The 25,755-nt window shown below is 41.0% G+C and overlaps 1 protein-coding gene across 3 annotated transcripts in view; it reads left to right on the top strand.

Annotated features, from left to right (window-relative positions):
• Positions 1-25,755, top strand: part of edil3a (EGF-like repeats and discoidin I-like domains 3a) — a 211,750-nt gene that overhangs the window by 68,466 nt on the left and 117,529 nt on the right. For all 3 annotated transcript variants that reach the window (XM_073839789.1, XM_073839788.1, XM_073839787.1), the window contains one exon: positions 12,552-12,680. In XM_073839789.1, coding sequence (XP_073695890.1) covers positions 12,552-12,680 — 129 coding nt within the window. The remainder of the gene's footprint in view (positions 1-12,551; positions 12,681-25,755) is intronic.

The following is a 25,755-nucleotide window of genomic DNA, read 5'->3' as shown; positions in this document are numbered from 1 at the left end:
TGCCTGTCCTAAGAGATTTCGCTCCCTTGGCAGAGAGCTGAATGTCCACTGATTTATTTCCTTTGCCTCTGTTCTGTTTTTTCTTTAACTCGTTGTTGCATCTGTTCAGTTTAGTCAGCATGTCTTGTCATATAGCGTGCACGGCGGGATTTAGAGACAAGGCAGACGGCTCTAAAAGCTAAAAGTGAGCGCTTTTCTCTGCCGGCCGTAGTTCTTAGTGGGAGAGGCGAGTGTACTGGGCAGGAGGCAGTGAACTGGTAGGAGGCTGATACTGCACTCCCCGTAAAGAATGAAGACAGAATTAGGCCACGTACGAGCTGTGTAAGCTCTTACCCTGCAAACTCTGCGAGCTGAACATCTCTTTTAATGTGCCTGCATAGGCATTAATTCGAAGGTGTGTTTTTTCTGTGGTACAATGATTCTCGATTAAGGACACAGTGCTCTAAATGACAGCATACTGACATTTCGTCCCACTGAGGGCAGATAAAATGTGTTCATTCAACTTTTGAATTATTCTATCATTCTATCTATCTATCATTCTATCATTCTCTCCATGGTTCTGTCTATAGTTCTATCCTGCTTTTGTTCTATCCATCTATCTAGCATTCTATCTGTTTCTCATTTTTTTAAGCATTGTAACATTCTGCAATAAAAAGTCTTTATACATTTTTTTAATATTAATTCCTTTTTAATTTCAATTCCTTTAAATTCAATTCTACCTAAAATTCAAATCTGAATCGCACATCTGCATTCTGATTTCTATTCACATTTAAAATCAGGCTTTAAATGGTGTTTTTAAATAAATTCTCAATTAAATTCTGAATGGTGCAACATACTTTTCAAAAGTTGAAAAAATACAAGACTACTAAAAAACTACTAGATGAAAGTTTTGTAATCTTGTCTAATTTTATTACAAAATTTTCCCCTGCACAAAGAAATTGAATCTATGACGTCTGTTGCTAACAAAGTGAAAATGAATAGAAAGTGTCGATTAGGACATTAGTTATTTTTTTCGTGGTTCTCTCATCATAAATTAAATGAAATTAAATCTTATAATTATCAATTTCTAATGATTTTATTAAAATGTAATCACGTTAAATACAAATTCAGTCCCATTAAAAATATTTTATTAGCCATCCGATTCTTTTCTAAAAAGACAAGTTTATGATGTTTGTAGTAAATATATTTGGCTGTTTTTTGCCTTACCCTGGAGTTGGTTCACTCTCTGCCTATGCTATTGGTCTCAAATGGCACTTCATGTGCAGTTGCGCACTTGTGAACTCACAGTAGCCGCTACGTGCATGTGTGCGTTAAGTCCACAAGACCATAGGGTGTCCCATTTGTCATATTAGCTTTCAAAAGGGTGCTCATGAGCACTGCCGATGCGCACTTCTACCAGGCCCGCACTGAGGCAAACTCTGCGACAGACTTCTACCTGACAGTCAAAGCAGCATTATGTCATGAAAGAACGGACTCAGAGGAAGAGCGTCAGGGTTTAGTGTGCGATTTGGGACAGGGCCATCATGTCCCTGGACCAGAGCAGACTGCATGAACACTGCGGTGATTTGCATGAGACACCTTGAAATCAGACTTCTTTTGCCCCAATAGAAAGCATATTTACACTGTCTGTATCGTTCCCTATCCTCTATATAGTGCACTACGTGCATTCACTGTATAGAAAATGCTAACACTGTGATCAAGTGGCGAATTTCATCTGCAGTTTAAGCATCTACAGGTGCATCTCAATAAATTAGAATGACATAGAATAGTTCCTTTTATTTCAGTAATTCAACTCAAATTGTGAAACTTGTGTATTAAATAAATTCAATGCACACAGACTGAAGTAGTTAAAGTCTTTGGTTCTTTTAATTGTAATGATTTGGCTCACATTTAACAAAAACATACCAATTCACTTTCTCAACAAATTAGAATACTTCATAAGACCAATATGAAATGGCCTTCTGGAAAGTATGTTCATTTACTGTATATGTACTTATAATACATACATAATACATACATTGTATATGTACATATAATACATTGTAGGGGCTCCTTTTGCTTTAATTACTGCCTCAATTCGGAGTGGCGTGGAGGTGATCAATCTGTTCCACTGCTGAGGTGTTATGGAAGCCCAGGTTTCTTTGACAGAGGCCTTCAGCTCATCTGCATTTTTTGGTCTCTTGTTTCTCATTTTCCTCTTGAAAATAACCCATAGATTCTCAATGGGATTCAGGTCTGGTGAGTTTGCTGGCCAGTCAAGCACACCAACACCATGGTCAAATAACCAACTTTTGGTGCTTTTGGCAGTGTGGGCAGGAGCCAAATCCTGCTAGAAAATGACTAGAAAATCCTGCTAGAAAATCAGCATCTTTAGCTGATCAGCAGAAGGATGCATGAAGTGCTCTAAATTTTCTTGGTAAATGAGTGCAGTGACTTTGGTTTTCAAAAAACACAGTGGACCAATACCAGCAGATGACATTGCACACAAAATCATCACAGACTGTGGAAACTTAACACTGGACTTCAAGCAACTTGGGCTATGAGCTTCTCCACCCATCCTCCAAACTCTAGGACCTTGGTTTCCAAATGAAATATAAAACTTACTCTCATCTGAAAAGAGGACTTTGGACCACTGGGCAACAGTCCATTTGTTCTTCTCCTTAGCCCAGGTAAGACGCCTCTGACGTTGTCTTTGGTTCAGAAGTGGCTTAACAAGAGGAATACAACAACTGTAGTCAAATTCCTTGACACGTCTGTGGTGGTGGCTCTTGATGCCTTAACACTGGGTGTGCATCTTTTTCTTCCACACTTTTTCCTTCCACTCAAATTTCTGTTAACATGCTTGGATACAGCACTCTGTGAACAGCCAGCTTCTTTGGCAATGGATGTTTGTGGCTTTCCCTCCTTGTGAAGGGTGTCAATGATTGTCTTCTGGACCAGTGGTTCTCAAACAGGGGTACGCGTACCCCTAGGGGTACGTGAGGTGAAGGCAGGGGGTACGCGAACAAAATGCTGAGGTTTGCTATTCATTTAATTCTACCCCAATTAAAACCGATCATGTATTTCTGACAAGCAAAATGCCGCTTTTATTATAAAACAGGAACATTAGAGTGCAGTAAACAATCAAACAACATCAAATTACCTTATCTCTTGCGCTCTGTATCCACACCAGCAGCGCGCGTATAATAGGATACCGGAGTATGTTGCTTTAGAAAATCGCGCTGCTGTTAATTGTGTCTTTAAAGTATATTTGTAACAATTAATAGCAAAGAACAAATATTGACAGATTGTACATAAAGATCTATTTAAGAAACTCTCTTCGATACAGAAACATTTCTGAGTTATTTTTCATGTTTAAAATACGAGCAAGAACAGTTTTCTCTGAATATCAAGCAATTGTTGATTTTATATAACAGTTCAACAAAAAGGTAACATTAAGTGAGCATTTTACATTTTAAATGTTGCCTACATTTAAACAATATTGTCAGTATTGTTTGTTATATTTTCTACAAATCAATAGCAACCAATGTAGTGGAGTACCCACTTCTTTATCAGGCGGCTTTGCATATATCCACTTCAATCCCTTCTGTTGTGCATCATTCAGTATAGTGTCCTGCATTGGCCAAAATCATGCCAGTCCACCACATCCAGTCAGTGTATAATGCAAATATTCGCTAAAAACACTCAGGACCGTGCCGTGGCATGCTTTGAAATATGTTTGGCCAGCTCCGTCTCCCGCACCCCAGCCTGTTTATAAGTGAGAGCATGTCAGGAAGGCCGCACAAAATAAAGTAATGGTAATGGTAAAGTTATAATTATTATCGATTACTGAATTGAATCAGTACATAACGAAAACAATACCTTGTAAATAAAAAGAAGCAGGTGAATGGAGCGTATACCCACTTCTCCAGATACCACTACACCACTGGTCTCTCCAAGCAACCGCGGTGTTTCGTTAATGAAAAAATCAGTAGCTTGGAACGATTCGGAGAGTCAGTGAACAACAGCCGTTTGCTTGCTTACTGAATGAATGAAAGACGCGATGCCTCACTCATTAAGACAGTGACTGCTGCCACCTACTGGCGATATTAGATATAAATCGAATCACTTAATTTTGCCATTATTTATTGCTTTGTGACCCTGCACCACAAAACCAGTCATCATAAGGGTATTTTTTATTGAGATTTATACATAGTCTGAAATGGTGTATTCCACCATTTCCATTGATGTATGGTTTGTTAGGGATAGGACAATATTTGGCTGATATACAACTATTTAAAAATCTGGAATCTGTGAATGCAAAAAAATAAAAAATAAAAAATCTAAATATTTAGAAATTCACCTAAAAATGAAGTTATTAGCAATGCATATAATTATTTAGAAATGAGGTTTTGATATATTCACAGTAGGAAATTTACAAAATATGTTCATGGAACATGATCTTTACTTAATATCCTAATGATTTTTGGCACAAAAGAAAAATGTATTTTTGACCCATACATTGATTTTTTGGCCACTGCTACAAATATACCCATGCTACTTAGGACTGGTTTTGTGCCCCAGGATCACATATTAATAATACACTTAATGGAATGTTAAGAACATGACATAAAAGATGCCTCTATAAAAAGTAAAAATTCATGTGTAAATCAACTTAAAGGGGGAAATTTGATCCCTTAAATATTGTGGGGGTACTCAGAAGAATGTTAAATGCCCCAGGGGGTACGCCATTGTAAAAAGTTTGAGAACCACTGTTCTGGACAACTGTCAGATCAGCAGCCTTCCCCATGATTGTAGCCTAGTAAAAAAAAAAAAAAACTGAGAGACCATTTTGAAGGCTCCGGAAACCTTTGCAGGTGTTTTGAGTTGATTAGCTGATTGGCATGTGACCATATTCTAATTTGTTGGGATAGTGAATTGGTGTTTTTTTGTTAAATGTGAGCCAAAATCATCACAATTAAAAGAACTACTTCAGAAACTACTTCAGTCTGTGTGCACTGATTTTATTTAATACAAGTTGAATTATGTGACTATGAGTTGAATTACTGAAATAAATGAACTTTTCCACAACATTCTAATTTATTGAGATGTACCTGTATTTATAGTATAAGGGGAGGGATGCTTTAGAGTCTAGAGAGCATTTGACTGGACAGAAAAAATATCAAATGATTTACTACTAGCTGCCGATTCTGGATTTTTATCAATTCTTATACTTCTGGATCTTAGCGCAGCATTTGATACTGTCTCACACACTATACTTTTAAACAGATTGGAATCTATCGGAATTACTGGTACAGTCCTTTCTTGGTTTCGTTCTTACAGACCGGACACAATTTGTACAACTTAAACAGTTCCAATCAACCACTACTCCAGTTGTCACTGGTGTTCCACAGGGCTCTGTTTTGGGACCTCTTTTGTTTCTTATTTATCTTCTTCCCATAGGCACTATCTTTAGGAAACATGGTATTCAATTCCATTGTTACGCAGATGACACCCAACTTTATCTCTCTTCTAAACCTTCTTCTACGTTTCTCCCTTCTGCTTTTGTTGAGTGCCTTGAAGAATTAAAAGTTTGGTTTTCAAGTAATTTTCTCAAACTGAATAATAGTAAAACAGAAATTCTTCTTGTTGGTACAAAAACTATATTAGGTAAGTCAAACATTTCGTCTGTTTTAATTGATAATTTTAGTGTTCCATTGTCCAACCAGGTTAAAAGTTTGGGAGTCATCTTTGATCAAACGTTGTCTTTTGAAGCTCATATTAATAGCGTTACCCGTTCTGCATTCTTTCATATTAGGAATATCAATCGTTTACGTCCCGTTCTTTCAACGAAGAGCACGGCCACTCTTGTGCATGCTCTAGTAACATCAAGAATTGATTACTGCAATGCTTTATTTTACGGGCTTCCTTCTAAAGCACTTCATAAACTACAGTTGGTACAAAATGCCGCTGCTCGGGTTATATCAAAAACTTCCATTTCTCAACATATCACTCCTGTTTTACAAAATTTGCATTGGCTCCCAGTTAAATTTCGTGTAAATTTTAAAATATTACTTTTAACCTATAAAGCACTCAACAACTTGGCACCTCCATATCTTTTGGATCTTCTCCATGTACATATTCCATCACGTAACTTACGGTCTGCTTCGGCAGTTACTCTTGTACTTCCACGTACACGGACAGCTTCTATGGGGTCATGAGCTTTTGGTTATGCGGCACCTTTTTTATGGAACGTACTTCCTGCTGAGGTTCGTAACAGTCCAAGTCTTCCAGTTTTTTAAATCTCGTCTAAAAACATGTTTGTTTAGGCAGGCTTTTATGTCATTTTATCTTGTTTGTTGTATTGTTTTTTTTATTTTTTTAATTAATGTTGTTGTTCTATTTTTGATTTGTAAGGTGTCCTTGAGTGCCATGAAAGGCGCCTTTAAATAAAATGTATTATTATTATTATTATTATTTATTATTTATGAGAAGCTGAAGTGGAGGATAATGTCAACAAAACCATTATATCTCGTAAATGTGAATTTTGTCATTGTTTTGGAGATCACTAGCTTATAATCTTAAGGCTAACATATTCATACTAAAATCCAAAACATTTCCATTTTCAAATTCTTGGGGACTTTAAATTATTTCAAAGCTTAAATGGGTAAAATGTTTTTCAATGTGTGCTCACTCTGTTGGACTTTACTGTTTAGATGAATACCTAGCTGTAGTGGAAACATAAGCATTCTACAGTCCCTAGACACGTAAGATGCATAAAGGTCGTGTGCACATGACCTCGCTGTTGCTCTGCGCTGGTGCTGTGCTTTATTTTACTTTACAGGAAGCCTGATTTGAGTTCCAGCTGCCCGCTTGCTCACCTCCCTAGCTCCCAAACGCTTGGCTCAATCTGTTCTTGATAACTCAGACACGGAGAGGCTGTTTGTGCCCCTCTCACCTCCATCACCTTCACCTAGAGATCATTTGAGGGAACAGTAATTAAAACACCTACATCCCTTCCTCTGCATGCCAAGGTACAATTATCCAGTGGGCTGTTTGTTATATATGATGCTGCATAGACGGTGCGGTGTGTAATTATCATGGGCAGATTGCTTTATTTAGTGACACCATTATTTGCATGGACTTTGCAGAAGTCAAATATAGGTGATCCAATCGATGGCTGAAAGGTTTGTTCAGTGAAAACCTGCACAGGTTCAGACATCAAATCTGTAATTATTATAATCCAACCAAGTGATCACCATATCTCCATATTAATGCGTTAGGATTTCCATACCATCCAAGTGACATTACCCACAATCTGCATAAATGAATACATTAGCCAGTGTAACACATTTGGGTGACTTAACTGTCTTACCTCAATGACGTTTGAGTTGATTCGTATAAGCGAGGAGCTAAGATGAATTTACTTTTGGGAATTTAGTAGGGAGCGTCCATCAGAGAGTGATTAATTGCACAGGAAGCATTGGGCGATTTGCTGTGTTTAACCACCACTGAGGTTTTTACTATGCTGCATTGAAACCAGGCTCTTCTGATGGATTGGCTTCCATTGTGACTTGTCGGAAAATCGGGATGCGTGCGCCAGCCAACATCAATTACTTTCCTGCCACAATCACGAGCCGCCCAACAACGGCTGACATTCTTGTTGATCCCCCTGACTTGCACCACAAAAGGGAACAGCACAGAGGACAAAGCTTTGTTTCATTGGCCACAATGCCTGGCGATGTCTCTCAGGAACGTGTGCAAATGTGGCATACGTCCCCCCCTCCTTCCTTTCTCCCGCTCCCTTTTCTCCGTCCCGTACTGTCTCTCTCCATCGCTGTCTTGCTCTCGCTCTTCTGACTTCCATCTCTCTGGAGGTAGAGAGGGGGCTGTCACAAAGCTTTGTGCGGTTATAGATCGTCATGTCAGAATGCAGGCATAGCTGTCACCATCTCCTTCAGAATGCAGAGGACTTGTAATAGAGTTCTGGCAAGGTTATTACATGGTGTGTCCCTTTAATTAGCTACTAGTCTCATTATAGCTGAGATGCAGTACTGGAATTCACAAATGTTGATAGGGTTACCCTCTGTGGCACATTTTACTTTAAGTGACTTTTTTTTTTGACACATATGTTGTCTAAAAACGACACTATCTTTTACCTTTATAACAAATTGGCCTGAGTTCATGTATGCTTACATTTGTAAAACCAACTGAGACGTTTTACGTCACTTATGATCACTGAGGATGCATTCATTTCACCACAATACAGTAAAAACAGTACTATTGTCACACCCCTGGACTATTTAGTTTGGTTTCTCCCATCTCCCCCGCTGCTCTGTGTGTTTTGGTTCCTGTCTAATTTCCCACACTTGTGTTTCCCAATCATTGTGTCTTTATAAGTTTGTGTCTTTGCTTTGTATTCTTGTCTGTCTTTGATGTTATCTCCTGGTGTTCCTGTGTTTCCTGAGTTTTCGTTGGATTTATTAAATATACGTCTTTTACTCCGTCATTGTTCGTGTGTTCCTGTGTAAACGTGGCAGTAATATTATTACACGTTTAAATAAAAGTTATGTTTTAATGTATTTTAAAATGTAATTTGTTCCAAAGTAATTTGTTTCAATTTTAGGCAGGAATTTCTGCGGTCTTTAGTGTCTTACAATAAAAAAGGTAGTTGCGACTTTTTATATCACAATTCTGACTTTTTTTCCGCCCAATTTAGTTTACATCTCTCAATTCTGACTTTTTTTTTTTTTTGGAACTGTGATACACAATTGTGAGTTATAAAGTCAGAATTGTGGGATATAAAGTCACTGACTGGTATCTCACAATTCTGACTTTTATTCTCACAATTGCAAGTTTGTGTCTTGCAATTTTCTCAGAATTAATTGACTTTTTTTCTCAGAATTGTGAGATATAAACTCGCAATTGTGGGTTATAAAGTCCAGTTCTAAGGAGAAAACAAGACTGATATGTTCACAGAATTGCAAACTGTTTATATCATGCAATTTTGACTTTATACCTCGCAATTGCGTGATATAAACTTACAATTTGTGACTTTATTTCTCAGAATTGCAAGTTTATATCTCACAATTCTGATTTTATAACTCGCAATTGTGAGTTTATATCTCCCAATTCTGAGAAAAAAGTCAGAATTTGTTTATTCATTGTAATATTTTTGTGAAAACCATGGCAATTTTTCATTTCAGGATCCTCTGTTAAATAGAAAATTAAAATGCAGTTTATTTGTTTGTTTGTTATAAATGTCTGTCACTTCTGATCAATTTAATGTATCCTTGATAAATAACACTTACTGACCCAAGTTTTCTTTGGCATTGGTACTGTAGTTTCACGAAGAACCTTGTACGTCCATGGAACCTTTCAAATGCAGACAAGGTTCTTCCAGAATGGAATTTGTGTCTTCTGAACTATATTCATTTAAAGTCTGTCTTTGCACTTAGAAGCACATTGATCATGTTTCTGTAATACATCTCTCTACTCCACCCATGCCCTCCTGTAGAACTTGCTACTGATATTTTGAAAGATTAAACTGACTGCCCTGCAATTTCATCAAGCAACTTTTGACAGCATGCAACCCGATGCAGGCACTCTAATGTTTTAAACATCAGTATGGTATTGATAGGCCATGAGATATGGGCCCTCCGGGGGTTCTTATGAGGTTGACTTGCTTGCAAATGCAGGATTTGAGAAGACTAAGAGATTAGAAACTACTCTAGAACAATCAGTCCAGTGCCTGAATGTTGTTTTAAAAGCTTTTAGTGAAATCAGCATTTTGATTGGTCATTCATGACTTCACAACACATCATTTTTTGTTTCTTTTTTTTTTTTTTTAAAGGCAGTAGATGAAATTAAAGTGGTTTTCCATTTGGAAAAAACCGAGACACTATGAAAATACTATCACTGAAACATAAATTTATTCAAGTCATTTTTACAATTCATATTGTTTAAAATTACCATTACAACTGTCGTTCCTCATTTTAGTAATAAATTGACTTGATTGTTGGATTCTCTAATTCTTTTGTAATTAGTTAGTAGATACTTATTTAAATCAAGTTTTTAGGTTTGTGGAAGTTTTTTTTTTAAATATAATTTATCAGTATTGTTTTTCTTAATTTTTATTTCTTTATTTTTTTTTTAAATAAATGAATACTTTTACTCAGCGAACACAAACTGATCAAAAGGAACAGCTTATAATGATACAATATATATATATATATATATTTTTTTTTTTTTTTTTTTTTTCAAACGAATACTGTTCTGCAGTCAAACCAAAAATTATTGACACCAGATATCATTTTTGATATTTTACTAGTGGGTGCAGGACGCTATAGTTCATTTATGTAAGTGAGGATAGCAAAATAAAGTAAACTGTGACATATTATACCCAAAAACTCTTCATATGGTGGACTACAAGTAAAACTGAAAAAAATTTGATTTGACACTTTGATCTGACCATATTTTAGTTATCTGACATTATCAAGATGAACTTGTTCTGACACAATTTAACTGAGTTCTTATCATAATTTAATTGCCATTGTCTAAACTCTAGTGAATAAACTGTGATAATGGGAAAAGCTGAAGGTGTCTGAATAAATTTTGGTTTGACTATATGTACTATTCTAACATTCAAAGAATCCTAAAAATAAACATTAATCACAGTTGACACAAAAAAATATCAAGTAGCTGTTTTCAGTATTTAAAATTTTAGGAATATTTCACAATATTACACTGTTTTTATTTTTTATTTTTTTAATCAAACAAATGTAACCTTAATGAGCATAAGAGACTTCTTTCAAAATCCTAAAAAAATTTAATTAAATGTAAACACTAAAATGAACGATGTGTATTTATGTCCTTATGTCTTTATGTATTTGTGTATATATGTGTGTGTGTGTGTGTGTGTGTGTGTGTGTGTGTGTGTGTGTGTGTGTGTGTGTGTGTGTGTATATATATATATATATATATATGTGTGTGTGTGTGTGTGTGTGTGTGCATGTACATATACACACATAAATACATTGCTTCCATGTACATTGGTGTACACATGTATCTCAATAAAAATGGAGAAAAAAGAAAAAGAGGGCGAAACATCATTAAAAAAAAGATCAGAAACTTTTAAATGGTAGATATGTGACCCTGGACCACAAAACCAGTCTTAAGTCGCTAGGGTATATTTGTAGCAATAGCCAAAAATATATGGTATGGGTCAAAATTATTGTTTTTTCTTTTATGCCAAAAATCATTAGGAAATTAAGTAAATATCATGTTCCATGAAGATTTTTTGTAAAATTCCTACTATAAATATATCAAAATGTAATTTTTGATTAGTAAAATGCATTGTAAAGAACTTAATTTGGAGATCTTTAAAGGTGATTTTCCAAGTAGATTCCAGATATTCAAATAGATGTATCTCGGCCAAATATTGTCCTATCCTAACAAATCATATATCAATATATTTTTATCTTTCATATGATGTATACATCTCAATTTTGTAAAATTTAACCTTATGACTGGTTTTGTGGTCCAGGGTCACATATAGATAAACAGATAAATATTACACAAATATATTTCAGTTAAACAACACAAAATATTTTTAATGAGATTTGTTTTTGCAATTTGCATAGAAACAAACCAAAACAATCAAAGTAGATAATTACTCTATTAACAAACATGACAGCTTAACTTTTCTAAAAAATCTCTACTTACTTAAATTAAATGAAGCAATTTCACTCTAAAAAGTCTGTAATCACCTCATATTTTACAGTGTAAAAGAGGGATAAAAACCTTGAGAGGAAACAGAATCAGCTGGAGGAGACAATCTTCCTGTCAAGGCACATTACAATAAATGTACATATGCCAGATATTATCTAGTTACATAATATATGCCATATGTGTCATACCTTTACTGAATCCATCTTTCACTAAAATGTCATTAAACTGGCATCCTGTCAAAGAGCATTGCTCCCATAACCTTACTTTGACCTTTTCACATACTCATCCATTAATTTCTGCTCTGATTTAACTCTCTGACTGATTATAACGATTGAGTGAAATGCCAGCACTTATTCTCTCTCTCTCTCTCTCTCTCTCTCTCTCTCTCTCTCTCTCTCTCTCTCTCTCTCTCTCTCTCTCTCTCTCTCTCGTTCTCGTTCTCGTTCTCGTCTGTCTGTCTGTCTGTGTGTTGACACAGTGCCAGGAGAAGTAATACAGTGCCCATGATAGCATTTATCCCTCAAGCTGCCCCATGGTGACCTCAGCAAGTGATGCTTATACTTACATTTCTCTCTTTCTCTCTGTGACTCTGTCTCATTTCATCCTCTCCTTCGGTGTGTTCAATCATTTATCTTTTTTTCCCCTCTGTATGTCAAATGAGTTGTTATTTGAGCCACTGTAGACAAGAGATGCAAGTGCTTACACTGCAGGCCGTGTTATAAACTGCTGATGTCTGTTTCTAACACATCTGTTTATCTAACCCATCATGTGGGTTGTGAACACTTACATACATCAAAAACACTTCAGCCTGCCTGCTTATTTCTATTTTGTCTAAATTACAGGACCCTGTCATCCAAACCCTTGTCACAATGGAGGCACCTGTGAAATCAGTGAAACGTTCAGGGGCGACACATTCATTGGATACGTCTGCAAGTGCCCATCAGGCTTCAACGGAATCCACTGCCAACACAGTAAGTTTATACAGTAACTGTACAGCGCTGTTTCTGCTTGATTTTTAATTAGGGACGGGATGCTGGATGAGTACTGTAGTTACATTTATTTGAAAGCCATTGTGCTCCACTTTTTTGTACAGATGAATGCGTCATGTAAACACGTCCAATTTCAGATGGATCTAAAACCAGGCTTACGGCGTGATTACTCTGCAGTGAATGTGTTTAATCTACACTCTTAAAAAGGATGTGTTAAAAACAACACAGCCTGTGTTGTTTCTTAACACACCTTTGTGTCTAGTTAAGGACAACACATTTTGTGTTAGTTTTAACTCAACCAGTGTGTTAACCCAACTAACACAGAAAATGTTTTGTTTTTTTCTACACACTATTGTGTTATAAATACACAATTTGTGTCAAGTATGTGTTATTTTTTTAACAATTGTTGTATGCAATAAAGACACTGCAAACTAATGTATAGTTTAAACACAATTTATTAAACCTGCTACTAACAATTACATAAAAACTCAAAAATGTTAAAAAAAAGAGAGGTAAACAATCACAATACAGTCATTTCAACATTTTAATTGTTCCTTGAGTGAAAAGTTGTTAATGGTTTATAAAGTTTGTACTTTAAATTTTTGAAAAATGTGGTATTTGACAACCTCTTAAGTATTAATCATTTTATTTACATATTTTCATCAGCATACAAGTGATGTTGAGGGTCAGTGAGATGAAGTCTCTCCTTTGTCTCCTGTCTCGTCAGTAACTGCCACAAGCGCTTCAAGAGTATCTTCCATTCAAAGCTGCAAGAGTAAAATAAAGATATTTTTGTTATTTATAGGCTACACATAGCGAATATTGTAAAATAGCTATAGCTAAAAAGGCAAGAAAAGCTTAAGCATCAGAGATTATGTTAGCGTTATGGCAATTTGCACAATACATGGCACCACGAATCTGTTCATTTTCAAAGAGAGAGATGCGACGAACGAATGCATTTCCTCATGTGAAGCACTACAACGTGTCAGTGATTAATTAAAAGCGATTCTGTTCACAATTAATCTAACAAAATAAACTGTAAAGCTTGTTAAAATAAGCTCCCACCGTCGAGATGTGCAGCAGGCGCAGTTTTCCGGCTACCACATATATGTGCCAAATGCCCCTCGACCGTCTCCAAACGATCACAAAAGACATTTTAAAAACGTATAATGGCAAATACAAACATTTCTTACCTTCACACATCGATGTTATGTCTGCTGACGATGAAAACTTGAAGCATGAGGAAATTAGCTTGTCTCAGTAGAATAACGGCTCATGAAGTGACGCAAGCAGCAATGTGATTGGCTGATATTTAACACATATTGTGTTGGAAACACATATTTTCTTTTTCGTTTTTAACACACATTTAACACAAAGTAACACAAAATGTGCTAAAATAGACATAACACAAACAATGTGTTTAAAATTAACACATCCTTTTTGAGAGTGTATGTTTTTTTTTTCAGCACACGGTCAATGTAACCATCATATACTCACAATTACAGTTGGAAAGATGCTAGCTTTCTTCCTGAATGCCCAAAGTAAATATATATAACTGCAAAGCATCCAAAATGTAAACAATACTATTTACACACTAAATTCAGCACACACTCCAGCACAACTGCATTTTTTAAATCACTCATGTCATGGCAAATGTCACTACCTGCATCACAACCTTACAACAACCCAGCATTTTATTTGACTAATTTCTTGGAAGTTGAGCATTTTTGAACTTTTCGTCGCTTTCAGTGCTTTCTCTGGCACAAACAATTGCTTGGCTCCCATAGAAATAAATTTAAAGTCTTAGGCCTTAAAAATTTAGTCAATTAGTTATTTTGACAACTAATTGGTTTTGAAAATATGTGATTCTGGACCACAAAACCACTCATAAGTAGCATGGGTATATTTGTAGAAATAGCCAACATTACACTATATGGGTCAACATTATTGATTTCTCTTTTATGCCAAAAATAATTAGGATATTAAGTAAAGAACATGTTGCATGAAGATATATTGTAATTTTTCTTACCATAAATATATAAAAACTTTATTTTTCATTAGTTATATGCATTGACTTCATTTGGACAACTATAAGGCGATTTTCTCAATATTTTGATTTATTTGCACCCTCAGATTCCAGATTTTCAAATAGTTGTATCTCGCCCAATTATTATCCTATCCTAACAAACCATACATCAATGGAAAGTTTATTTATTCAGATTCCAGATGATTTAGATAATAAATTTCAATTTAAAAAAAATAAAAATAAAATACCCTTATGACTGGTTTTGCGGTCCAGGGTCACATATATGTACAGTACACAGAGTCCTAGTCTTTTTCCTGTAGTTTTCTATTAGATGTTAATGGGATAGTTCTGTCATTAATTACTCAATAATTACTCATTACCCTGGCTGCCCTCGGCTAAAGATTTTTCTGGTCGACTAGTAGTCATTCATTTTAAGCACCATATAGCCATAATAATAAACCATAAACCATATGGATCATAACAATGCACCTTTAATTGCCTACATAGCCTAATAAGCGCTCAAGCTAGTGCACGGAAAAAAGCTTGCCATAGCACACCAGCAGATATAATAATTATGAATGTGTCAGGGAAAAACAGAAAGGAAACTGCATTAGTGTTTTAGTAATTTATTGATAAACTAGTGCTTTCTTTGTTTTTGGCTTAAGAGATAAAGTTGGCAATACTGACTCATAATTTCCGCAGTGGTGGATGCGCCTGTATATGTATTACATAATCCGTGTGAAGAATATTTCTATTTGAATTAGTAAATTTCACTCTCTATAGATATATTTTCATGTCTGTAAGGCCAGTGTACACAGAGTTTCAAAGTTTCGCGCTGAAGTTTACAAACACAGAGACGGCAGAAAGCACATCTCATTTGGTTTCATTATTTTACAAAAGTGCAACGTTTCGTTGTTATTCTGAGTGCACACAAATAAACGTAGTATTTACAGAATCAAAATATGTATTACTTTTATCAGTTTGACCAAAAATGACTGAGTATTTTAAGATCAAGTGACTGCACCAGCGTTTCCATCTTTCATGCGCTACTGTTCAGCTTCCATACTCTGCACTCAGACACTTGAATAGGGCACATTTTTCTAGGTTAATTAGGCTGAGCTGCCATTTAAAGTTGCTACTACATACATCTTTCAGATGAAAAGCCATATTTAATGTTGGTGAATGATAATGAATGTTGGATGTCCTGTCTGATGCTACAGTATATTACCACATATAGACTAGCCGTTAACGATCTGTTGGTCACAGATTTTGTGACTTGGCAAATTTTCTTTCTGCGACTAAGCAACTAATACAATTTTGGTCGACCAAGCCTCTTTTCACGACTAACGGTAAGTCGACTATTAGGGGGCAGCCCTACTGATTATGTTTCATTCTTCCATCTTTACATTTTTCAAAACTAAAGGAAAAACATGCCCTGCTTTCAAATATGCTTACTTCCCTATAGTTAGGCAAAAAGCAGTTAAAAGAGAATTTACAGTGTTCAGAAACACTTCCTACTAAGTACTTTCTAATAAGATTTTGAAGTGCGCATCCAATGGACACTTTACTGTCCCATGAGGTTGTGGGAGATTCTTTGTGAATGTCAGTGAAACAACACAACATATATGACAATATAACAATGACAACATGGTGGTTGTAGTATGTTCGGATTTTATTCATACTACACACATTCCATATAGAACACACTTGTTTTAGTACCTACTTAGACAGCATGCGATGTCAGCTATGGATATTTTGTTGATAGTATCATAATAAAAGAATGAAAATTTCATGAAGCTGTTTTTATCATTATGAGCTTAGTTTATAAGCCTAATGTAATTTGTGTTTGTATTTATGCATTCAAATGCAAGTGCACACGCATTGCTTTTTGCTGTGATTATTGCAAACAAAGACAGGTGTTATTGCATGATTTTTAAAAATGTTCCTCCTGCTAAACATATGGTCAGAAGGAGTCTGATCTTTTGCCACTCCAGCAGAAAAATCAACATTTACTCTTGCATATTAAGTGTGTGCATGATTGTGTGTAGATACAAGCTGGAGGGATAAACCAGAGATAAAAGGGGATTTAAATATAAGCCCCTTAACTGTACTACTGTAACTTACAGTGTGCTGTCTTACTCTCTAATCTTAAAATTATTGCAGTAATATTTTTTTTAACCCAGGGGTCTCTTTCTTTTGTCTCCTGTACATTCCAATCAATTGGCATGAGGAGATTTTGCAGTTGAAATGTATGGAAAACACTGCATGCTGTAGTAGCATTGAGATACTGTTATATATATTTATTAAACATTTCTGTATTTACCATATTCATTCATTCCTTTATTTTCAGTGTCTATTTCAGTTCCCCTTCAGTCGAATCACTTCGACGTTACATGGGAATTCGCTTAGAATCCAATCATCTCTGAGCCTTATACAAAAGGCCAATGAAAATTGGCGAGTGGCATTTGCATGACGCGCCACGCCCCGTACATACGGGTATAAATAGCGACGTCATGCGCCAGTCAGACAGCTTCTTCGCTTCAGATCCGTCTGAATGATTGAGCCTGCTGTTCTCTCTGCTAAAGAGTTTTCATCTTCAAGAGTTCTTCCAGAGTTCCTGCTCTCTCTTCTGGCGTTCTGCAACAATCTAAAAGAGCTTACCGTTGCAATCGTCAGCGATCTCCCGCGGGCTGCCGTTTTCACGGCCATTACAGCCGCACTGCATTCCAGCGAGAAAGTCCCGTTGAGTGCACAGCCGCCCCGCGGCTTTTTCCCTGGGCAGACCGGGAGCTAAAAGAGCAATTTCTCACGGCTGTTAAGACGTTCTTTTCAGAATGGCTTTTCGGCCGTGCGCTTCAGGATGCGGTAGTTTCCTCCCTCCTGCGGACGGACATGATCACTGCCTCACGTGTTTGGGGAAAGAGCACGCTGAGGCAGCGTTCATGGATGGTGAATGCATTCATTGCGAATGCATGACCATGACCACGCTGAAGTCCCGCCGCTCGTTCGCGAGGCGGCTCCCCCCGTCTTCCTCCCGCGGTCCGTCGTTAAGTCGTCAATGCTTTTCGGCCACCGCGGCCAGGCGCGGGGGGGACTTAACAGTCACTGTGCAGAACGCACCGCCGGCCCAGAAAGCCCTGCGGTCTTCTGTCACACAGCGTGGTCCCGTCGAGTTCCCGGAGCAGTACGCTTCCCCGCCCAGCGGGCTGAGCGTCTCCTTCGGTGCTCCTGCGGAGGATGAGATGTCGATCGCAGCATCAGAGGGAGAGTCGGTCGGTGAGGCGGACGCTTCGGCGGCGCGACCCCCTGCTGAGGTGGCCGCTCCGTCTGAGGTGGACGTCGAGCTGTCGACTATGCTTCTCCGGGCCGCCAGGGGGATCGGTTTGGAGGTGCCCCAGGCGCCCCCGGCCGATCCTTCTAGGCTGGATGATTGGTTCCTGGGGAGGGCCCCCGCGGCTCCACCTCGCCCTCCCTCGGTCCCATTCTTCCCGGAGGTGCACGAGGAGCTGACAAGATCTTGGCGGGCCCCTTTTTCATCACGGCCCCGCCCCAGCTCCTCTCCCCTCGCCACCCTCGATGGCGGGGCGGCCAGGGGGTATGCAGCGATTCCCCGGGTCGAGCGCGCTGTAGCGGTGCACTTGTGCCCGCGCGGCGCTGCCACCTGGCGGGATCGTCCGCATCTCCCGTCCAGGGCGTGTGAGCGTTCGTCCGCTCTTGCGGGCCGCGTTTATCACGCCGCTGGACAGGCCGCCACCGCCCTGCATGCTATGGCGATTTTACAAGTTTATCAGGCCCAGGCCCTGAAACAGCTGCACGAGGGTGGTCCCGACCAGGGGGTTATGGAAGAACTCCGCGCCGCCACCGACTTCGCCCTACGGGCGACGAAGGTCACGGCGCGTTCCCTTGGTCAGGTGATGTCCACAGCCGTGGTCCAGGAGCGACACCTATGGCTCACTCTGGCCCAGATGGCAGACGTCGACAAGGCTCGCTTTCTTGACGCTCCTATCTCCCAGAGTGGCCTATTCGGCGACACTGTCGAGGACTTTGCCCAGCAGTTCTCGGCGGTCCAGAAGCAGAGGGAGGCCATCCAACACATCCTGCCCCGCCGCGAGTCCAAACCCATCCCGCCGCCGGTGGCCCAGCCTCCCCCCGCTCGTCGCCGAGGGCGCCCCCCCGCGGCCCCCACCAAACCTGCTCCGTCGCCTGCTGAACCCAAGAAGGAGACGGCCCGACGTCGAGCCGGCTGCGGGGGCGGGGCGCCGCCCGCCTCTCAGGGACCTGCGAAGAACACCCACAAAAGAGCCGCGAAACGTCCCTGACGCGGGCAACCCGGAGGCACGTCCCCGCTCCCGGTGGAGGGCCGGGGGTTGTTGTGCACTTTAACGCTGCCGCCGGCCTACGGGTCGGCGGTACCCACAACTTCAATAAAAGAGCAATTTCCTTCACCTCCGGGGCCTCGGCCTCGTGTTCCCGTTCCGGGCGGCACCAGGATGCCCTCTCGGAGCCGGATACGGAGCTGTCTCTCGCCAGCGCGGGAACCTGGGAAGAAGGTAGGCCCTGCTCAGAGCAGCTTGTCTCCCCTCCCTGTTCCCCCCCTAGGCTGCCCCACCATGGTCACGTCGGTCAACGTTCCCTTGACACCCCTGTCGAGGCGCTTGGGGGCCTGGCTTCAGCTCCCCAGCCCCTCGCGGTGGTTGATACGGACGGTACGTCTCGGCTATGCGATTCAGTTCGCCAAAGCTCCACCCAGGTACAGAGGTGTCCTTCACACTTGTGTCCACTCAGACACCCACGCCGCTGTCCTGCGTGCAGAGGTCGCAGTCCTACTGGCGAAGGATGCGATCGAGCTTGTCCCTCCAGCCGAGATGAGGTCAGGGTTTTACAGTCCCTACTTCATCGTGCCCAAAAAGAGTGGTGGGTTAAGACCCATCCTGGATCTCAGAGTCCTGAATCGGTCCCTTCTCAGGCTGCCGTTCAAGATGCTTACGACGAAGCGCATGCTCTCATGCATTCGTCCCCAGGATTGGTTTGCAGCCATCGACCTGAAGGACGCGTACTTTCATGTCTCGATTCTTCCTCGCCACAGGCCCTTTCTTCGGTTTGCGTTCGAGGGTCGAGCATACCAGTACAAGGTTCTCCCATTCGGCCTGTCCCTCTCTCCTCGCGTTTTCACCAAGGTTGCGGAAGCGGCCCTGGCCCCTCTTTGGCTGTCAGGTTTCCGCATCCTCAACTATCTCGACGACTGGCTTCTGATAGCCCACTCTCGAGAGGTGCTATGCGACCAGAGGGACCTGGTGCTTCAGCACCTCAGCCGCCTGGGCCTTCAGGTCAACCGAGAAAAGAGCAAACTCTCCCCAGTGCAGAGGATCTCTTTTCTCGGTGTGGAGCTGGACTCGGTCTCCATGACAGCCCGTCTCACCAACGAGCGCGCTCAGTCGGTGCTGAGATGTCTAGATTTATTCAGGCACAAGACAGCGGTTCCTCTAAAAACTTTTCAGAGGCTCCTGGGGCATATGGCAGCTGCGGCTGCGGTCACGCCGCTGGGCTTGCTTCATATGAGACCGCTTCAGCACTGGCTACACGACCGAGTCCCGAGACGGGCATGGCACCGTGGCACACTCCGGATTGGCGTTTCCCCGCAGTGTCGCCGCCTATTCAGCCTGTGGTCAGACCCTGCCTTTCTCCAGGCCGGAGTACCCCTGGGGCAGGTGTCCAGGCTCATCGTGGTTTACACGGATGCCTCCACCACGGGTTGGGGTGCTGTGTGCAACGGGCAAGCAGCTTCGGGCTCCTGGACAGGACCTCGACTGCAGTGGCACATCAATTGCCTCGAGTTGCTGGCTGTGCTTCTGGCCCTTCGTCGCTTCCGACCGACGTTGTGTCAGAAGCACGTACTTGTGCGTACCGACAGCACTGCGACTGTGGTTTATATCAACCACCAGGGCGGCCTCCGCTCCCGTTGCATGTCACAACTCGCCCGCCGTCTGCTCCTCTGGAGTCAAACGTGGCTGAAATCGCTACGAGCCATTCACATTCCGGGGGAACTCAACCGTGCAGCCGATCAGCTCTCACGGCAGTCCACCCTCCCTGGAGAATGGCGACTCCACCCCGAGACAGTCCAGCTGATTTGGAGGCATTTCGGGGAGGCCCAGATAGATCTGTTTGCCTCCCCCGAATCCTCCCACTGCCAGCAGTTCTTCTCCCTCAACGAGGTATCCCTCGGCAGGGACGCTCTGGTCCACAGCTGGCCTCCGGGGCCCAAGTACGCCTTTCCCCCAGTGAGCCTCCTTGCACAGACCCTGTGCAAGATCAGGGAGGACGAGGAGCAGGTTCTCCTGGTCGCCCCATACTGGCCTGCCAGGACCTGGTTCCCAGAACTCATTTCCCTCGCGGCAGCCCCTCCCTGGAAAATCCCCTTGAGGAAGGACCTTCTTTCTCAGGGGATGGGCACTATCTGGCACCCACGTCCCGATCTATGGAACCTGCACGTCTGGCTCCTGGACGGGACGCTTTTGACCTCGCCGGCCTTCCACAGGCCGTGGTAGAAACCATTACTCAGTCCCGAGCCCCCTCTACAAGGCAGGCGTACGCACTGAGGTGGGGTCTATTCGTCGACTGGTGTTCCTCACGAGAACAGGACCCACAGAGATGCACGATTGCAGTTGTGCTTTCCTTCCTGCAAGAGAAGTTGGAGCGCAGGCTGTCCCCTTCGACTCTCAAAGTGTATGTTGCCGCTATTGCCGCACATCACGATGCAGTGGATGGATCATCCCTAGGTAAGCACCCTCTGGTCGTGAGATTCCTCAGAGGCGCTAGGAGGATCAATCCTCCCAGAACGCGCCTCGTACCCTCTTGGGACCTCTCCGTCGCCCTCCAGGGCCTGCGGGGACCTCCCTTCGAGCCCCTCGCCTCAGTTGAGCTTAAGTTTCTGTCATTGAAGACAGCGCTCCTGACTGCGTTGGCCTCCATCAAGAGGGTGGGGGATCTGCAAGCTTTCTCTGTCGACGAAGCGTGCCTGGAGTTCGGGCCCGGCGATTCTCACGTCATCCTGAGACCCCGGCCCGGCTATGTGCCCAAGGTTCCCACCACGCCTTTCCGCGATCAGGTGGTGAACCTGCAAGCTCTGCCCTTGGAGGAGGCAGACCCAGCTATAGCATCGTTGTGTCCAGTCCGTGCTCTGCGCACTTACGTAGACCGCACTCGGCACTTCAGACACACTGAGCAGCTCTTTGTCTGCTTCGGAGGTCAGCAGAAAGGGAATGCTGTCTCCAAACAGAGGTTGGCGCATTGGGTGGTAGAAGCCATCTCCCTGTCTTACTTATATCAGGGAGAGCCTTGCCCCTTAGGCTTGCATGCCCACTCCACACGGAGTGTTGCATCCTCCTACGCATTGGCACATGGCGCCTCATTAGCGGACATCTGCAGAGCTGCCGGCTGGGCGACACCGAATACCTTTGCCAGGTTTTACAACCTTCGCTTAGAGGCCATCTCCTCCCGGGTTCTGACAGGTGACCGGGAGGACGGCTAGTGTCGGCTTGCTGCGCCATTCCCACGGGGATCCGTGCGCTATCTCCCAGTTTGTTCCCTCCGGCGAACCTGGGTCCTCCATGCCCCTCAGTCCGGGCTAGACGCGGAGTAGTTCTTGACTGTGCTCCTGCCGGGTCTCCTTCGCCCCGCAGGTTGTGGCTATTTTTCTCTATATTTTTCCAGGGGTCAACCAGAAGGCCTCTGTTTCCCTCGTATATCCCTAAAACCCCCTTATGGATATATTGAATTTCTTATTTTCACATGAACAGAATTCATGTCTCCGCCCCCCCAACCCTGCTTCAGTTTCTGGCATCCCTGGGGACCCCCCTTCTCGGGCCCCAGGGCGTTGGGAAGGTTACGTTAACGTCCGCCTGTTGACACGTCCGCCTGCCGGCACGTGGTCATTGTGTAACGCGGCGCAGGGACGTGGCTTGTTCCATAGGGTCAGTTCCCATGTAACGTCGAAGTGATTCGACTGAAGGGGAACGTCTAGGTTACGTAGGTAACCCTCGTTCCCTGAAGGAGGGAACGGAGACGTTACATCCCCTGCCACGTCCCTGTCGTCGCGCTGACGCCGGCTCAATCCGGCTCCTCAGCGAAGAACCTGTCTGACTGGCGCATGACGTCGCTATTTATACCCGTATGTACGGGGCGTGGCGCGTCATGCAAATGCCACTCGCCAATTTTCATTGGCCTTTTGTATAAGGCTCAGAGATGATTGGATTCTAAGCGAATTCCCATGTAACGTCTCCGTTCCCTCCTTCAGGGAACGAGGGTTACCTACGTAACCTAGACGTTTTCTTTTTCATTATTTTAGTACATTAGTGCTGTTGCTTGTGGGTGGGTATCACAAAATAGAGACTGAGAAAATGAATTGTTACACTGTTAGTTTTGAGATTTGGTAGCAAATGTCCCAACAGTTGCATTTCCCGCAGGCTTACAGTAGTTAATGCAGCATAAAAAATGTTTGACTGTAGAAGTTAGATTTAAAGATTTTTATGTTGGCATGTTCAAGAAGTCACACTATTGGAATCTTCCTGAAATAAAAAAGTGACAGTAAGCACATCTTTTACTGACTTTAGCCTCGTGTCTGCTTAACAGTGTTCATACAATTTCAGGTCAATGATGAAGATGATTTTATATTCTGCATGTAATACTAAGTGTGTCAAGAGAAGTGATTGCTGTGTGTAGTAGTGCCATTATAGAAAAAAATTGCTATTCACTGTGCCTTCTCAGATTTTTAGAAATAGCTGAATAAAAAGCATCCATTATCATGCAACATTTTGTTATAGTCAGTATTGATTTTTGGGAACATCTTTTCTTTTCTTTTCTTTTCTTTTCTTTTCTTTTCTTTTCTTTCTTTCTTTCTTTCTTTCTTTCTTTCTTTCTTTCTTTCTTTCTTTCTTTCTTTCTTGTGAACTAAATAAACTGAAACAAAGCTATTATTCATATATAATACATTTAATTTTTTTGAACTTTTTTTGAAGTTTTCATGAATCAGTGTGATATGTACAGTATATGAACTGACGGTAACACTTTATTTTAGGAACCAATTCTCACTATTAACAAGTTGTTTAATTTGTTGTTTAGCTTGCATATTACTAGAACTTTGTTTTCTTATTAGTACATATTAACACATATTAATGCCTTATTCTGCACATACCTAACCTTAACATCTACCTTACTGTCTATTAATAAACTGAAAATTGGGGATTTATTGAAGCAAAAGTTATAGTTAATATTTAATTAGTAGTGAGAACTGGACTAAAGTGTGACTGAACTGACATGCTTTATGCTTTAATCTAAAGAATGTGTGATATTAGCATATAGAAAAAAAAACTGTTAAAGCTTGTGGCAAGTGACTTTAGATGTGACTTTTGAAGCTGTTTACTGTGACTTAAACCTGAAAAGTTTGGAGAAGCTCATCTCCTCGGACCGGACTCTATCATTATTGTAATAGAGTAGGATGCAAGCATAGGTTATAGCTGCTGCTGGATGACAGTCACGATACTGATAATGGCAGATGGGGCACAGGTGAGGGGATAGTGGCGGCCAAGAGTGGGCAGGTCTGGGCAGAAGCTTGTAAACACTGGTATGGACATCCAAAGGTGTGGGTGGAGAAAAGAAATGAAAAAGAGATTAGCACTCTAAGGAAAGGATGATTAAAGTATTGGAAAGGTAACAGTAAACTGATGCGTGCAACCTCATTTTAAACTGTTTCTTCAGTGCCAAATCCATCCGTCAAAATACAATAACAATTTACTTGACCAAACGTGGCTGTTTGACATTTTAGTAGAATTGATGGATTGTTTAGACCTGTGACTCACTCATTTTACGTAATGTTGTAGATGCTTGAAATTGACCAGGTTTTGTGTGTTTACAAGATGTCCCTTGTGCACTGTCATAAACATTCTTTACAAAATGCAAACGTTTCTTGAAAAGGAGATGGTATGTCTTATCAAAGCCAGCTTTGAAAGATTCGCGTCATCAGCCTTGTGTGATTAGCTTCAGTTAAGCTGAGTAAAGCTCAGCTCTGTCAGTACATTTGTTAAATCTCAAAACAACTGAAAGTCTATAATGGCATCCGATTTCTTTTTCACTCGTTGAAATGGATTGGCACATATACTGTATCTAAAGACATTAGGTAACCAAATCTAGTGTCTGGGTAATTCCTGCAATTAAATGATAAAAGGAAAGTGATAATAGAGCTCCAAGAATGACAGCTTAGTGGGCTTTGTTGCAGCCATGTGCAGGCTTTGTAATTGCTGACAGGCTTAATAGGACTGATAAAATTGAGTTAGAGGGATTTTATCAGCAAGAATAAACCCTGCGCTGAATGTTGGTCCTTTGTTACAAATGGAAATGACTTTGGAATCAGTGTGGAAATGGGAAAAGCACTGTCAGTGAAGCATAAAACATGAAAAGAAATCTATATTACCTCAGGTTAATTGACCAACAGACAAAACCCAGAACAGCTGTGAAACTTTTTCCTTAAGATACATATTGCCTCTGCCCTGTGTTTTAGTGGTCAGTCTGCTTTGTTCTCAAGGTAATTGATTAGATTTTTACTTTTAGACACATTCAATAAAATTCCAAGTAACTATTAGTGCTAATTCAGTGGATATAAAATGCTATTTTAAAGAAGCAGATTAAATGAGTGGCCATGACTGAAATATCAAGCAAAATTGCTTAGTTTTCTGGAGTAGTTAATGTGGTTGACCTTGTGGAAGTTTTGCTCTTTATAGAAAAGCAGTATGTGAAAATCAAGTCTATGAAGTTGTATTTCAGTTTATAGATTCTATTTATGATTTGCAAACTGACATTTTAAACTATATATTATATCCTTAATTACGCTTTTTAATAGATTGAAACTTTTATGTTATATCCCTAATTAAATTTTTGAATACTTTGGAACTTTTTAAAAATGTCATTGCTATTTGCATGTGTAAATTTAGCAACATTCTAATCAAATTAATGCATTTATCACAATTAAATTGAACCGCC

Source organism: Garra rufa, chromosome 5, assembly GCF_049309525.1.
Source record: "Garra rufa chromosome 5, GarRuf1.0, whole genome shotgun sequence".
In the NCBI taxonomy this organism is placed as follows: domain Eukaryota; kingdom Metazoa; phylum Chordata; class Actinopteri; order Cypriniformes; family Cyprinidae; genus Garra; species Garra rufa.
This window is presented reverse-complemented; position numbering and strand designations above follow the sequence as displayed.